This window comes from Urocitellus parryii, chromosome 5, assembly GCF_045843805.1.
Source record: "Urocitellus parryii isolate mUroPar1 chromosome 5, mUroPar1.hap1, whole genome shotgun sequence".
Lineage (NCBI taxonomy): Eukaryota > Metazoa > Chordata > Mammalia > Rodentia > Sciuridae > Urocitellus > Urocitellus parryii.
In genome coordinates, this window is record NC_135535.1 from 195662645 (window position 1) to 195679863 (window position 17219).

Consider the following 17219-nt stretch of genomic DNA (forward strand, 5'->3'; position numbering starts at 1 on the left):
TCCTTCTCCTGTTCTTCCTCCTGTCTACTCCTTGCCTGATTGTGATCACTTCCTCCTGAGTTTTTTATTCTGTTGAGGTTTTTGCCTTGCCACTGGGATCCTTAGATTCTGGAGGCCCTTTGATTTGGAACCCTGGGCGCTCCTCTTCTTGATCACAGTGGGCACAGTCTTGTCCTCGTCCTCACGCATTAGAGCCATTTGATTTTGAGTTATTCCGGCTGCCTTGCACATCTCAATGGCTTTCTTTGCCCAGGAAGGTCACTTTGCCTCCACCTCCTCCTCGCAGAGCACTTGATCCGATTGTGCGTATTCCACACGCCCCCAGAGAAGCGCTCTTTCAAATGAGGTCCATGAGTTTCACACCTGCACGCCCCGGCAGCTAATTTCAGCTCGAGGACTCTGTGGGGCTGGCCCCCCATGAGAGGGAAGATGCTCCCCGCCACCAACCTGGGGTGGCTTCTTTCCTCCTTAAGCTGGGCCCCCAGTGGACTGGCAATTTGATACAGCTTCCATGGCTGTGGGCCTCCGGAAGTCCCTCCAGTGGAGGCCCTGCCTCCCCACCCTGGCCGCTTAATGAGCTAGATGTCCCGAGCCAGCTCTGCGGAGGGGGCGGTCCAGCTTCCCCAGATGGAGGTCAGCCCACCAGAGCTACTGTTCTAAAATTATCCCTCGTGCATCCCTCAAAAGCATCAAATGGTCATAATAACTCATATTTACAAAGCACCAGCGCATTCACTGCGTGGGATCCCACAGGGCTTTACAAACGCAACAAACTAATACACACGCTAACTAGAAGGCGCCTCTTGCCAACCCCTGCGAGGCGGCCACCTCTGGGGTGAACGGCAGCAGCTGTCGATCCGCATGGAGCCCCAGGACACAATGGCCAGGCCAGGGAGGGAAGAATGGCCGGGCTCTGGGAGGCCGCTCGCTGCCCCAGGCTGACACACTCAGCCTGTGTTATTCCAATCCGAGAACGTCTTTTGATTCCAACGCCTCTCTACCTGTTATCCAGGGATCACAGCTTTGCTGGCCGTGCAGCTGCCTATTCTATTACTACCGGGGGGTGGGGGGGCTCAACCCCTGCTAACAACAAGCCTGGGTCTCGGAAACAGCATCTTGGCCATGCAGGTGTCCCAGGGAAACTGGAGTGTTGCAGGGGACAGACACACACACAGAGGAGCAAGTGCATTCGGACAGGAGAGGCTACCATGGGGCGTCTCCCCAAGCTGCAGGGTGAGGTGGTACCACTCCATCTCCAACTCCTCTGGATGGCTGAGGAAACCAGGATGCAGACACCTGCGGGGGCCAGGAGAACACGCCCCTGACCACTACCTAGCACATACTAAGGTCCCTGGAGCCATGCCCAGGTCAGAGATGAGATGCCAGAAGGAACCTCATGTCGCTCAGCCTCAACCCGGTTTTACAGGTGAGCAAACAGGTCCAGCAAGGAAAGTGACAAAAGTCACACAAACAGTGTGTCCCACTCTCAGTTCACTGTTCCTTCTCTTTCACCTCCTCCTTCCCAGGACTCTTCTTTTTCTAATGAATAAAATCCACTTTGGGCACAGGTCATTTTAGCAAAGTAGGCCCACAGGACAGGGATCAGAAGCTCACTTACGTCACTCAGGTGCAGCGCGTTGAGGCGGGCTCGAGTGAACTCAGGGTGGTCGGGGATCAGGGTGTATCTGTGCAGGGCCTCTGCATCCCCCAACCTGTACAGGCGCTGTGGGTAAGGCAGACTCATGGTCAAGGGTGAAGCCACAGGGGAGAAGCAGCTGATTCTCTCTCCTGCCCCTCCCACACAACTGCCCACCAGATGGAGCGAAACCCAGCCCTACACAAGGAGAGGTCCTTCTAGAATCTTGTGCCTGGAGGCAGCAGCCTTTGGGACCAGGGTCAAGTGGAGGTGGCTGGTTCCACATAGACCCTGTTAAAAATATTCACCAAGATCTGCTCCAAATGGATCACAAATCAACATACTGGCTGGCCACACCTGCAGTCTAAGGTTGTGGATATTTCAGAGGGTCTTTGCAAGGAAGCATGACACATGATTTTTACTGGTAATAAGATACAGCCTCAAGCCTTTGTTGTTTAATACTAATAGAAATAATAATAATAATACACCTAAGAAGTTATTCTTATTATAAAATGTCAACATGTATTCAAAAAAATTTAAGCTTTTCATAGTTCACCCAGGACCCAAGCAGATACAATTTTAAAACTCAAACTACATCATGATTGCTACTTCTAGAGCAGCAAATGAAGACTTGTAGCCAGGTTTGGTGGCACACACCTAGAATCCCAGGGAATCAGGAGCCTGAGGCAGGAGGATCCCAAGTTCAAAGCCAGATTCAGAAACTTAACAAGGCTCTGAGCAACTTAGAAAGACCCTGTCTCCAAATAAAATATAAAAAGGACTGGGGATGTGGCTCAGGGGTTAAGCACCCCTGGGTTCAATCTCCAGTACCAAAAAAAAAAAAAAAAAGTGCGAACAATTTTAGAAAGTATTTGAGTCTCATATAATTTTAAAGAGGAAAATACAAGAGTCTAATCCAGTCTCAAATTCACTATGGACTTTGCAAATGTGAATATACTGGTCATACAGCATCTGGGCTCCCTGGGTGGATGGGGCAGCTCTTTCCCTTGCTTACAGGATCGATTCCTTGACAATCCAGGAGGGGGAAAAAATAGGTTCCTACTTCTTGAAATAAATACAAGATAGAGGAAATGGAGCTAAATTATACAGGGAGCAAAAGAAAGAAGCTTTGAATGTAGCTGCTCTTCCTTTTCCTTTTCTTTTTCTTTCTTTTTTTTTAATCTAACTGGGTTATGTTAAGCTTTTAATTCCATTGCCATTCATCAGCAATTAAGATATATCTGGTCTCTCGCAGGGTAAGGAATCATCAGTAATACTTGGCATTATTATCATTATGATTATGGATCAAGCCATAATAAGGGGCATTTATACAGTACTTGCCATACTCACTAAAAGCTTTATTTGCTTTTATTTATTTAATCCTCGTTTAATCCACTTAATCTCATGAAATCATTCCTCTCATTATTCCCCTGTCCCGCAACCCCCTTCTCATAAGAGACCTGAGGTTAGAAGAGTGAAAGCAGCTGACCCACAGTCATCCAGACAAAAGATTTGCAAGCTCAGAAGGTTTCCATTCTGGGAGTTAAATAATGGACCAGGCCTATATGATACAGGAAGCCCCCACAAGCAGGATTTGAACCCAGAGCCTGTGTTCTTCAGCACTGACCACTGAGCAGCTGCACCCCACCGCATGCCCAGGATGAGTGAGGAGAAAGAACCCACCTCGTTGCAATGCACGTAGCTATTCTTGGCGTGAACCAGATCTGGGGAGTCAACCACTGTGGTGAACTTGATACTGTCTGGTTTTTTACGGTATTTGGTCTATAAGAGAAAGACAAAGGTTTCCACCAAACACAGTCACACATCATGCATTTTCCCAGACGTGGCTTCACCCCACCTCCTTTAGAATCAAAGATACCGGTGACATTATTGAACAACAAATCTTTCTGGTGGGTACCCAAATCAATAGCATGGGAAAGATCCAAGCTCTCTTCTGTGATTAGGAACATTTTACAGGCATTGACTCTCTTAAAGAAAAAGACTCTTCACAATAAAGGAATAGAGCAGAGGACAATGTTTAGCATTAATGTGATCCTGCTTGGACCCTGACCAGACAAGTTCCATTATGAAGGACACAGAGAAGGCAGAGCCACCCATAGGGAGATTCCAAGGGAGGGATCTCCAGGTCATTAGCCTGGTGGGGAATTCAGTGAAGGGCATTGTGTGCCAACTTTAACACTCTCTGAGACTGTCTGGACACTAGACACTATGAGTCAACTCAGTGGGCAGGTGCAAACTCCTTGCCTCCAATAAAATAATGGCCATATTCGATCATGATTGTATATACCGTGTTTACTGAGAACCTTCTAACATGTTTGCCTTTAGTTCCCCAATAGTGATTTCCTTTGGTGGGAAATCTCATTCCGTTTTAGGATTTCTTTGCAAATGGTCCCAGAGAAAACACTAGGAATCCAGCAGCCCTGGATCCCGTTGGGATCCCTACTCCATGAACAGGTTGTCACTCTGGAAGGGACAGGTTGATGGTACCTCGCTGATGAGTTCTCCCGCCTTCCTGGCGCTCTCTATCTGTGGAGATCTCAGTGCTAGCCATCCTGTCCCCTTCATGGCCATGAGGTCCGACTTGTAGCGAAACTGCAGAAAGAAAATCGTGGGCTTTCTCAGCAGAGTGCCCAAGACTCTTAGGGCACTTCAAGAAGGTCCTTGACTTGCAGTGGCATTTGCAATAAGGCTCCTTACAACAGTTCAGCCCCTCCCTCGGGGGCACGTGCTGCGGGTCATCGAGTCCAGTCATTTGCATTGTGCATTCTGCCAGGAGGTAAAATAATGAATCCTGCACGTGATACGAGAAGCCCCCACCAGCAGGATCTGCAGCCAAAGGTGATGGTTTCTGTGAACTCTCACTTAAAGAAAGAGCTGAGACATGTGCTCAGACCCAGGCAGCGGCCAGGATTCTTTCATGTATTCTGCCAGGGAGATGACTGACCACCTGCCCAAATCAAATCGCTCCACTCACCGTTGGGTTGATAAAATTGCTTTGAGCTCAGATCAAACCTGCTGTAACTAGGGGCAAATTTTACCAAGATGGTGACTCAGTTTCCCTCTGTGACACTGGAAGGTCATGACAACCCCTCTGTTCTCATGAAAACATGTGAGAGTACTTAGGGACAAGAGCCAGTTAGAATTTTGTTCTTGTGGTAGCAAAAGTGAAGGGGGCAGGAGTCAATGAAAGCCAGGATTTAAAACAAATTTAGACATGAATGGGCTAAGAGTAAGCCATTTTAATTCTTCAAGCCTCAGTTTACCTCGTCCCAATGTGTCATATGATTTGCTTATATTGCAAAAATGGGCTAAGCTTCGTTCTCTTTCTTCATTTTAGAGGGCTCAGAAGACTAGGACTACAGCACCATTCCTTGGAGAAAATAATAAGAGGTGCTTTTAAGACAATGGGTTGATTAGGAGCCCCCCAAAACATCAAACCTTATGACGATTCCTTGATGTGCCCACCATTACCTTCAATGAGACAGTCACCTGCATCCCTTTCTTCTTCTCTTTATGGAAATTAGGCATTTTTAAAGGTGGAAAAGCTTCTCTAAGGAAATCTAAAATTTGGATCTAAACGAAGTCGATGGCATTTCTCTAATTTAGATATAAGCTCTGCTGTAACGCAAAATATCACTCTGGAAATCAGCCTCTCGGCCTTTTTAGTTTTCTTTCATTTCAGGATTCACAGTGCTCCTCACAGCTGGCCTCAAAGAGAGTCCGTTTCTGATCTGCTGTCTGCTGGCTAATGCCCCTGTGCCAATTCCACTCTGCCTTCCAACTGGTGGAGGGAGACATCACTCAGGCTTGGGAGCAGGTTTCAAAACCCCATGTCAGTAAGATTGCTTTTTATACCGCGATCTTTCAGTCTACACCGGCAAAGCTTTTGCCTTCTACTCTGATAAAGAACAGAGAAAATTGGATAAATTTCTAAGTTGGAGAGAATAATCCTACAGGGCCTCTTCACAGCCAGGCCTTGCTCCTTTCATAAGCCAGATGAAGTGGGGAGCGCTCTTTCAACTCGCCTTTTGTTGAGCTGAACAGTAGGATCGCAGGTAAGTCAGAAAGCAAGATGCAGGTTCCCCAAAGATCTGACTGCACCTCACACTCTCTTATAAATGGATCGTCTATTGAAATCTCAGCTCCCAGCCCAGCTTTGACTATTCACCAGACCCTAAAAACAACACACCTGCCCCAGACTTCAGGATAAAAGAGGGGGAGAGGGCGGGGAGTGGAGGAGAATCAGCTACCCAAAGACGGCTTCAGAGAATGAGCCTAAGATAATAATAGACCTTCCCAAACTGCCCATCCAAATCTGGCTTCAGCAAACAGCAACCTTGCTATTTTCCTTCCATATACTAAGACCTGGAAGACACCTGCAGAGTCATAAGTGGGGTTTGAGGGCACCCCCATTTTGGAGCACTCTGTTGCAAATACACTAGAGGCAACATTCAGTCTCTGAGTTATGATGAGCCTGTGAGTGAATGATGTGAGTACCCAGGTGCCTAGAGGAGGGGGTATATGCACTAATTAGAAACATTATCATGTCACCTTGTGTGCACTGGAGCTTGCTCTAGACCCACTATCTCGTTCCACCCTCACACCATCCTGCAAAGGGGAGGTTCTTGTCCTCATCTGCAGAACATGTTTGGTGTGTCAAAGATGGGCTGGATTCACCGAACAGCCTTGAGCCGCTGCGCTCTGGGTAGGTGTTATGGTTTGGATCATGTATCAAAGCATAGTCCCCATGTTCAGGGGTGGGGCTTTTAGGCTTTTGAATCATGGGGCTTCTGACTTCATCAGTGAATTAATCCACCCCAATGGATTAATCCATTAATCCACTGATAGTTAATGGACTACTGGGAGGTGGGACCTAGTTGGAGGAAAGAGGTCAATGGGAGCATGCCCTGGGAGGGTTGATCTTCTCTCTGGTCCCTTCCTCTCTCTCTGTTTCCCAGATGCCATGAGCTAAAAGTTCTCCCTGCCATGTCCTTCCGCCATGATGGAGTTGGCTACCCATGGACTGAGACCTCTGAAACCATGAGCCAAAGTAAGCCTTTCCTCCTGTAAGTTGTTCTTGTCGGGCATTTTTGGTCACAGGAACAAAAATCTGACTAACACAGTAGGTCACACTTGTAGTCAGGAGCACAGGCTCAGAAGCCAGAGATTGGGGTTCCTAATCCAGCCACATGCAGAAGCCAAAGAGACTGAACCAGGGGTCAGGAGACCAGAGCTGGAATCCTGCTTCACATCCTCCTGGCAGTAGGTCTTGAGCAAGTCACATCCCCGCCAGCCTGCGAAGTGGGGCACATTGTTACTGAGAATATTCATGCTTTATTGCTGCACCTGTAAAGATAGGAGTAACACTCGTACCTATCTAGATCTTAAATAATATTGTGCAAAAATATTTATACTAATGCCAGCCCAGGGCAAGGGTCCCACGTGTCTTAGCTATTGTTACTGTTGTTGGGGAAGCTGAGGCGTGGAGAGTTTCAGGAGTCTGCCCAAGGACACACACCTGTAAAGGGTGGGGCATGTGCTTTTCAGGACCTCCCATGGTCCCAGCATGAGATCATGGAGGGAGTATGGAATAGCAGACTTGAAAGGGCACAAAGAGGCAGCAGGACAAGCTTGTGTCCATGATGGACATTGCCAGGGCCAGCCGGGGTGTCTCACAAACTCCTGAGGAAAGAAGGGCTTGGCCCTGACCTGGGCAATCATGGCCTTGAGGAGCTCAGCCCCAGCAGCAGGCACCTCAGCCCTCTCTGGCCCCTCACAACGCTTTCCTTCTGGCCTGGATGGGAGAGGGCGGGGGCAGCAGCTCAATTGAGGAGGCTCCTTCTCGGACTGCCAAGTTGAGGGACCTCCCGTTAAGTATTTGTTTCCTTTTCTACATAATATAACGACATGCAAATTGATTTTTTAAATAATAACAACAATAAAGCTGAAGGCTCAAAAGCAGCTAGACATTTTGAGGTCTACTATTCAAACTATCCTAGAATCGAGACTCCCAAACGAACCAATTTATAGTCAAAAGACAGTGCATGGAGCATAACATGGTAGTTTAAGTTTTTAAGCCATAATTTCTTAACCTTCAAAAATTTAATACAGACCCTGGTCTTAAAATGTCAGGATGAGATTGCCAACCACTGTTTCTCCTGTTTGGATGATGCCCCATTTTTTCTAGTGTTAAAGTTTCCTTTCTGTTTAGAAATAACAGTGACATAAATCATACCTTCAGGTAGCAGTTAGGGTTCCCCCCCCCCCTTTTCCTTACTGAGTAAAACAAAATATGACATTATATGGACCCTGCCATTTAAAAAATAAATAAATATTTTTCTAGGAATCCCAAAAATCTGGATCAGAGCAAACCTCTTTGCTTTTCCAGTGCACAGACAGAGGCCTAGAAAGCCAGAAAGGGGAGGGGGCGGGTCCTGCCCTGAGCAAGGACAGTGGCTGCCTCCAACACACACCTCCTGGCCCAGACTGGCGTCCTCACCTCCCCCAGGTGGCCTCGGAGTCTCCCCTGAGCGCCTGTCCTGTCTCAGCAGTTTCTTTTCTCCCCAAAATAGACTATTGACCAGTTGGGCACTGGAGAGTCACATTTTGAGCTTTCCTTGTGGGTGGGTGGGGTTCTCAGGGTCACCTGCTTGCAGTGACCCTGAGAGTGGAAGTTGGCAGCAAGTAAAATCTCCCTCTGCAGGACCCATTAGTCTTGCACACTCCATACTCTCCCCAGTGGTGAACGATGTGATATTGTAAATCATAATTACTAACGTAATGATTTAATAAGACCATTACCATAATAATTGATAACCAAGAATGTGTTCCTAACACCCCTTTATTGCTATATCTAATTAAACTTAAGAGCAGGCATTCTGCCCTGAAGGCCCCCAGGATGGGAAGCATGTTGGGGAGAACATTCTAGAAGAGCTAACACTTGCTCCAGTGTGCTATGGGCCAGGCTCGGTGCTAAGTGCTTCCCATGGACCAGTTCTCAACCTAGAACCAGATTCTCAACTAGGGCTAATTTTATTCCCAAGGAACATTTGGCAATATTTGGAGACCTTTCTGACTGATGCCATGGGCAACCATAGGATAGAAGTCAGGGACATTGCTAGATATTTTACAGCACACAAGACAGTCCCCACCACAAAGGAATATCTGGCCAAAAGTATCACAAGTGCCCAAACTGGGAAACCTTGGTGAACACAGTAAGGACTAATGTGCCAATGGCCCAGGGTTCACCCAAGTCAGTGTTTCCATGTCCAAGGTTTTGCAAGGACAGGGACTGCCCAAGCTCACGCAGCCAGGATGGAGGACCTGGGATTTGCATCTCAGGAGTCATGACAGGGGAGGGGCTGCTGCCCCTGCCACCTGCTCACTGTCCTTGCTCAGGGCAGGACCCCCCTTTCTGGGCCTCAGGGTCTACAGTGCACCATAAGGGGCATGACATCCTGTTTCAGGCTCCCTCCAAGGGAGCAGGATGGCTGAGAAAGCGGGCTCTGGAGCTAGACTTTGCTTGGTGCCTCCCTCGTGCTCTCATCTATAAGGCAGGAGTGACGTCTGTCCCCACCTTAGAGCTGTGGCAATGATACAAGCAACGGGCAGCAGTCAGCAGGTGTCATATCCTCACCTCCATCCCCCGCAGCCTCAGCCTAGACCCTGTGCTCCCTCTGACCCCTTCTCCCATGACAGCCCCCCACTTTCTTCACTCGGGTCTCAAATATGCCAAGCCTGTTCCTGCCAGGACCCTGGCCTTTGAACTCGCTGTTCTATTTGCCTAGAATTCTCTATCCCCTTCTCTCATCTCCTTTGGGCCTGTGAATGTCACCTTTCCAGCAAGAGCTACCCTGATGCTATATTTTAGATTGCATGAACACACACATCCACACCCCCTACCCACTCCCCTGACCCACTTGTCTCCATAGCATGTCGCCATCTAACTTGCTATAGATTTGCCTTATCAATCATGGTCTATCTCCTTCCAGGAGAACAGAAATCCCATGAGCATAAGATTGTTTTCCTTTTTTGTTGACTGTTACACTCCCAGGGCCTAGCACAGTACCTGGTATGTAGAAGGTGCTCAGCAGCATAGGTTGAATGACTGAATGATGGATTTCAACTTAGATGAAGCAAGTCACTGGGACTTGAGGGTCCAGAAGCCCAAGGAAGGGGCAGTGGTGGACACCAGCGTGTGGTGGAAGGAGGAAGGAGGGGCTGGTTTGCATTCCACCAGGGGCCTACCTCACTCTGCAGGGCGTGGGCTTTCTTGGCCCAGGCCAACTTCAAGTCTTCGGGTAGCGCCGTGAACTCGTGGTACTGAGTCCTGTAGTCATGGTCACTGGCCAGGGCCTGGGCCTTCCTGGCATGGACCAGGTGCACCATGTCCATGGGTAGGTGGCACTGGGCTTGGCTGCCGGCTGCCTCCCTCTTGTACTGATGCTCACTTTGCAGCTGGCCCATGAGCCGGCAGTGCCGCAGCCGGGGGTCATCGCTCACACTGCGGATCCCGATGAGCTTCCCTCGCTCCTTCACAAAGTCGTGTCTGTAGAGAAACTGGACGGCAGCACCAGCGGGTCAGGGTTCTGTACCCAGCTGCTTAAATTCCATCTGTGTACCCCGAAGGCCCTAGAAAAATCACCTCTTACAAGAGGAGGTGAAGATTATAAGAGCCACCACGGCGGGGCTGGCCTGAGAGCGTGCCTTCCTCCCTGGGGAAGGAACAATTAAAACACTGCTCCATCTTCCCATCTAATTAGAATCAGGTCCTTAGAGCCAAAGCAAGGGTCCCACTCCCCTTACGTGTCCTGTGGCCAAACGGAATTTATCAAAAAGGGTAAAAAGAGAAACTCGTGCTTCATCTGTTTGCGCTTGGCAAAACATTAAACCCCAAAGACAGGATCCATTTATTTGAAGTCCACGTTTTCTGTGATTTGTTTGTGGGAAAGAGAAAGTCACCTTCATGTCCCCAAGCTACGGACGTTATCAACAGAGTGGCTGCAACGCAGCTGGCAGACCCTAACACCGTGGCAGGAAACTTCAGGGAGCCAAGGGGAAGGCACGTTAGGGCTGCCTAGCCGTCTCAGGGGAGATCCGGTTCCAATTCTGGGTGGGGTTTCAAAACAGGCAGTTCACACATTACAGGGCGTCCCCAGACGGCCCAGACTCTGCAATTAGAAATCAACCACCAGCTCCTTCCTGCTGGTGATCGGTTGCCTGAATTTAGCTCCCGATTCACAAAGCATTTCTTTCCCTCCCTCTGTCAAAGGATCTCATTCATAACTAATATATTCTGCAGGTGACATCCTGTCTCTCATGGTTATAGATTTGCTTTAATTCAGGGAAATCAGCCACAGACATTGTTTTACATGAAGTTAACAGAGATTAGGCAAGATGGAAGGTCAGAACATTCCACTCACATCGCTGGCGATGTCCCCAGAGGCCCTTGCAGCCTGGAAGGGGAGCGCATCTATTGTCAGCTTGTAGCCTTGAGCACGGAGATTATGCCAAGACTCCTTGTATTTTGCCTAAAGTGGGAACACATGTACATCTTTTTAAAAAAAAAAATAAATTACATGAATCAGTGAACAAAGGCTACCCCTTTCATTTGTAGCACAGGGCTCCAGAACCAATTTCTGAGAAGCAAAGACTTCCTATTTGGCAGAGAAAAATCTCAGCACATCCTGCAGCAGGCTCTGAGCACACTTATGCACCCGACGCATTTGGGCAAAGATAGGTGGGTTGCACAGGGGCATCTAAAACATGCATTTAAAACATGCATCTGAAATATGGCTCCTATGAATGCCAGAAAAGTCACTATCAGGGCTCCTCACAGACACACAAGCATGCATCGCTGGGAGCATGCTCAAGTTGAGCAGAAGGACAGGCTTACGTCGCTCAGATTGGCCGCATTTGTTTTTGCTCGGACAAACTCGGGCAGACCCAGGGTCATTGTGTATTGGTGTCTAGCATCCTCTCCAGCTGCTTTATAGAGACGCTGCCCGCAACCGGAAAAAAAAATTAAATAAAAGAAAGAAAAGAAAGAAAAAAGAAGATAAGTGCTATGCGTTTCTGAAGTGCTGGACACTCCTCTTTTATAACTGGGCAAACATGACAGCAAAAGGTCATTCAATGTCAGAGGTACATCTGCCACCTCCAAGGAGACATTTCCTCCCATACAAGTCTTTATGGGTCAAATCAGTGAAATAGGAGAAATATATAAAAAGCTGCTATTTTCTTTGCTCAATAGTAGGCCAGGGAATGACGTAAATTTAAGAATGCTATTGACATTTCTCATGACACAGACCTTGTCCTTGGGGACAAAGTATAAGAGGATGCTAAGACCTGAGAGATTTAGAAGAAGCCCTGCCTGAAGGAAGGGGGCGCCCAATTCTGGTGTGCGTCCTTCCCTGACACCAGGGATCCTCCCCATGAGCAAGCCCACGCTCTACAGAGCATCGATCCTGATGGTTAGAAAGGGGGCTAAAGGGTTGCTGAGTTCTCTGAGGCCAGAAGCCATCATAAAAGATATTGTCACTGCATCTGAAACATGCATCTGAAACGTGGCTCCTGTGAATGCCACATTTCAAGATGGCAGGAAAGGTTAAATAAGAATTTAAAACTGATAACATCACTGAACAAGACCATGAATTCCACCTCTCCAGACTTTTTTCTCCAGCTCACTTCTTACTTCTGAGCTTGGGGTGAAAGTGGAAATTAACAGTATCAATCCTATTCAAGCAGGGCAGGATGGCACATGCCTGTAATCCCAGCTACTTGGGAGGCTGAGGCAGGAGAATAGCAAGTTCAAAGCCAGCCTCAGCAAGTGAGAAGGCCCTAAGCAACTTAGAGAGACTCTGATTTAAAATATATATATATATATATATATATATATATATATATATATATATATATATATATATATCATATCAATAGTCAAATTTCACTTGACTTCTAAAAGTCACAGTCAGGAGAATCTTAAAACCTAAAGACAACTCAATATTTACATCTCTGTCAGCACACCTATGTCAGGTCAGTGAAAGAAATAGGATCAAAAGGGTGGGAAAGTCAACTTATGGAGTAACATTCTTTTCCTTTTGCTAGAGCCAGGTAAATAGCGAGTGAGAAGGAGAGGAGGCAGGGATCAGGAAGACTGATGAGCCCTGAGCCTTGGGACCGTCCAGGCAGAACCACAGATCCTCCCCACAGTGACAATATAAAATTGGTCACTCCATATTTGCCTAGATAGAAGAAAGGAATTATAGGCCAGAACTTCTCAGACTTTAATGTGCCAAGGAATCATCTGAGGCTCTCGTGACCTAACCTTTGGAGTCAGTGGCTCAGGCCTGAGCACTCCCAGGGAACACTGCAGAGGCTGGTCCAAGCCAGCCCTAAGGGAGCAAGACCACAGACTAACCCACATTCCCTACTGCTCCTCTTTCCCTCTGGACAATATTCAGACTCTGCACATCATGCTCTTTGCTTTCTAAGCCTCCGTACAAACACAGGCTCTTCCTCCTCCCTCAGCCCACAAACATCAGTTTTTTTTTTAAAAGCCATAGGAGAGTTTACCTCGTTGGTAATCTGGTTGCTGAACTTTGCATGAAGGAGGTTGGGGGTGTCCGTCACAGCCGTGTACTTGATCGACCCAGGATGCTGACGGTATTTACTCTAAATCCACACACGAGAAAGGAAGAAGACGACTCCGTAAGGTTTAAACCCAGAGGAGAACCAGTTCTTGGAATACTAGTTAAAGACTCATTTGGCTGCAAGCCTGTCGCTCCAGAGTCCAGTCGGTCCCCTGCTCTTGTGACTTACGGGGATGAAGAAGCAGAGAGGAGGACAGGACGGTGGACTGAACCAGACACTCATGAGGGGGAAGGGGAGAGCTAGCCTTTGCCATGAAAGCAGACGAGACTATTGAAATTTGAAGTTTGCTTCCAAACAGAGACCCGGTTGCCCTGTGCTTGAGGTGACACTAGGGCCGGCTCTGTAGCCTCTGACCATGCACCTGCCACACGACCCAGGAGACCAGTGATCCCAGCTACCGGGGAGGCTGAGGATCAGAAAGTCACTAGTGGGGCCCATATCTCTGGGTTTTCTTTTAAGCTCCAAACAGGGTTCTGATGCATCATGAGCTTAAGAAACCTTCATTTTAGTGACTTTCTTGAAGAAATGGAGCACAAACAAGACCTAAACCCCCACGGGATGCACACTGGGAACCCACTGGAGCTCCTGGGCTGCACTCGGACACCTTCCACTCCTGTGCCTCCATTACGTGCCCCTGTCCTTGCATAGACTGTGGAAAGAAGTCCTGTGGTGCACCACAGGACTCACCCAGGGGTGCAGAATTCTAAGCACTGCATATTTTTTTTAACCAAAAATCACCACCGATCTTACAGTGAACACTTTGCATATAGCTGACACATGAACTGTGCTGAGATTAGTGTGGGCCCTCACAAAAGCTCAATGGGGAGGCATGAGTATTCCCATTTGACTAATTAAGAAACTGAGGCTCAGAGAGAGCTGGTCACTGGTCTGAGGGCATACAGCAAATGAACACTGGTCTGAAACTGCCATCTCTTATCTATTGGTCTCCAAAGCCTGTTGGCTTTGCATTGTACCACAGGGCCACTTTTCAAAGGGACAGTAGATAATCGTTACATGTTAATACAGGAACTGACTCCAGGGCCACAATGACATCTTCAAGGGCATCTAACTGCATGGAAGAATCAGTGAGGACAGAAGCCAGGCAAGAGGCTAGGTGGTGAGCCACCACTCTGACAACTACTTAAGTTCCCACTGGCCTTACAGCCCCACCCCAGTCCCAGTCACCTCACTGATGAGCTCAGATGCCCTCTTTCTTCCTTCAATCTCTAACGTGCCTGGAATGACGCAGGCAACGCCTCGCATGAAGTTCAGGTCTGAGCGGTACAGATTCTGCAAGGAACAATACAAAGAATCAGAAAAGCTGAACCCTCAGAACAATAGCAAGGAGAAGCCAAAGGTCTGTGACATAGCATCTGTCATAATTAGAACTCAGGGCCGCGTCCGTCTCTCAGACACACCATGCTCAGCGATCGCACAGATGCTTCTTGGTAAATGCTCACTAGGGGGGAAAATGTAGGTCAGAAGAAGATAATTCTGCTGTCACTTGTCTCAGAGTAGCTGTGGTAGCGACGCTAGACAGACTTTCATTTTAATGTGAGCTATCAAAAACTAAACGCTGGGGTGGATTGCGGGTAGGAAGTCAGTCGTCTTGGGGCGCGCGTGCAAATGGCTTAACAGGTCTTCTAAAACAAAACCCGGCAGCAGCGGGTGCCATTAATTAATTATGGGTTAAGAAAGAACGAATAAACGAATCCAAAACACTCTGGCCAAGGCCTGTCTGCGCCTGCCTGGATAGGGGCGAGCGTGTGTACCAGAGTGATTTGGGATGACAGTTTAAAGAGTCCCCAAAGTCACTCCCCTCAGCCAGCGAGGTGGCCCCTGGGCCTTCTGCCTTCCAATTGCCATCACGACAGGAGGCAGGGCAAGCGAGGGCTCTGTGCAAGTGACAAAGGGGCCGGGGATGAGCGTGGCAGCTCCCTGGTTCCTACAGCTGCTCTCAGGTTCCTGACAGCTGATGTCATTGAGTAAACACAGGCATAAAACTCCAGACCTGAGCGCCGCTCGGCTCGCTGGCACCGCCAAACCAGGAACGGGGTCTCGTGTGGTGTTCTACTCTCCTACAGAGGCCCGTTACCTGCAAATCTCAGAGCACGCACACCTGGCAACCTGGGATAGAGGTGTGAGCAAAACAGGCTGCTGTTGCTGCTGCTGCAGAGGAGCGTTAGCTGCCTCTCCTCCAGAGCCAGCAAGTCCTCCCTGGCCTGCCGCAGAGGACAGGCACCAGGAGAGGCCTGAAGAAGGGGCTCTGATTCCCCAGACCTTCCCCTGCGCTCGCTTCCCCTGACGTGGGTCAGCTGATGGATGCGCTCTGAGCAGCGTCTATAGACACATCTTAGTGCTCCCCAGAAGGGGGGACAGGAGTGCAGAAAGCTCCAAAAGGAACCCTCCATCCAATGTGCAGCCAGAGGCAAAGCCGCTGGCAACTCCTGAGTGTGAAAATGTATGAACCTAGGGGCATCTCCACCACTTGAACCTCAAGTTCAAATCCAGCACCCCCCTCTCCCATGTACCATTGTGTGATCTTGGGTAGGCCGTTTATCTTCTTGGCACCTCACTGTAACTTCTCTGTGTAGTGGGGATGAAGACCATCCCTTCAGGGTTAGTGTGAGGATTAAACAAGAGAATGTGTGAAAACACGGTGCTTGGAATTGAGCAAAAATACTCAGTAAGTGGTGGTTGTCCTTATTGACTTGTGTAATTGTGCAGGAACTCTCAGGTTGCGTCTCAGAAGAAGATGCACATTTAGGATTCCCAGTGTCTGTCAGGAGCTGCCGGCCAGTGCTTCACAATCAGACCTGGGAGAGGAAGGGCCTTGAGGGAGAGGCCAGGCCTCCTTACCTCGCTCTGCAACTTGTGAGCTTTCTTGGCACAGCGCAGCCTCAGGTCTTCTGCCAAGGACGTGTGCTGGGGGAGCGGATGTCTGTAGTCCTGGTCGCTGGCCAGGGTCTGAGCCTTCTTGGCGTGCACCAGGGTTACCATGTCCAACGGCAGATGGAAGTGTGCCTTTGAGTGTTCAAAGCCTTTCTTGTAATTTACCTGGAGGGGCACACAGATTAACAGCGGCTATTTCAAAGCCACCATTTGCAATGGGACTGTCAGCAAGAGCCACTGCAGTGTCAGTGTCCCAGGTCAGCCCCAGGGATGTTCCTGGCAGGATCTGTGCTCCTTACTTGTGGGGAATGGCCTAATAAGCAGGGCTCAACTCCAAGTCCTGCCATTCACCACCCCAGTTCTTGGAGGTCATTGATCTGGGTAAAGAAGGCCCACAGCTCCCCGGTTAGGGGAGAATACAAGGCCCAGATAGAACGTCAGTGATCTCCTGGCTCAATTCGTTAGATCTAATTTTTCCAGAGGTATGAAGATGCACGGCCACCCTGGACCCTGTCCACTTTTTACTCTTTTTCACACCATCCACTCAGGTTCAGGGTTTAGACACCAAGGGTCCTCATCTCACAGTAACTAAGGAAGAACTTTCTCAAAATATTAGGTGACTTCCTGGTCAACCTGAGGGCCAGGAGCAGTAGGGTGGATGCCTGGAGAGCCAGCCCTGAAGGATGGACATTCCCCAAACCCCACGCATATCCTGAGAAGGTAAGGGAAGCCCACTCCAGACCGCTGGCTCCGTACCCTCCTGGAGGAGCTGCGGGAAGGCCTGTGAATTCAGCCAGGGCCCTCTCGGGAGTCAGGTGCGTCATCACCACCTTTTCTTCCTCGTCCTCCTCCATCTTTCCCATCGCTTCCCTGAAGCTCCATCACCCCACCCTCAATTGCCACTCCACTTATCCTGCCCTCGCTCTAGCACAATTCATGCCCAACCCCATCGTCACAGGACAAAAAGAAAGGGGGAGTGGGTATTAGAAATGGGGAAACCCAGACAGAGAATAAAATA

The 17219-nt window shown here is 48.8% G+C and overlaps 1 protein-coding gene across 3 annotated transcripts in view; it reads right to left on the reverse strand.

The window, feature by feature from the left end:
* Nrap (nebulin related anchoring protein) overlaps positions 1 to 17219 on the reverse strand; it is a 69434-nt gene that overhangs the window by 4847 nt on the left and 47368 nt on the right. For all 3 annotated transcript variants that reach the window (XM_026389205.2, XM_026389206.2, XM_026389204.2), the window contains 9 exons: positions 16169 to 16366; positions 14495 to 14599; positions 13232 to 13330; positions 11553 to 11657; positions 11080 to 11187; positions 9905 to 10216; positions 4145 to 4249; positions 3320 to 3418; positions 1619 to 1723 (listed from right to left, as the gene is read on the reverse strand). In XM_026389205.2, coding sequence (XP_026244990.2) covers positions 1619 to 1723; positions 3320 to 3418; positions 4145 to 4249; positions 9905 to 10216; positions 11080 to 11187; positions 11553 to 11657; positions 13232 to 13330; positions 14495 to 14599; positions 16169 to 16366 — 1236 coding nt within the window. The remainder of the gene's footprint in view (positions 1 to 1618; positions 1724 to 3319; positions 3419 to 4144; positions 4250 to 9904; positions 10217 to 11079; positions 11188 to 11552; positions 11658 to 13231; positions 13331 to 14494; positions 14600 to 16168; positions 16367 to 17219) is intronic.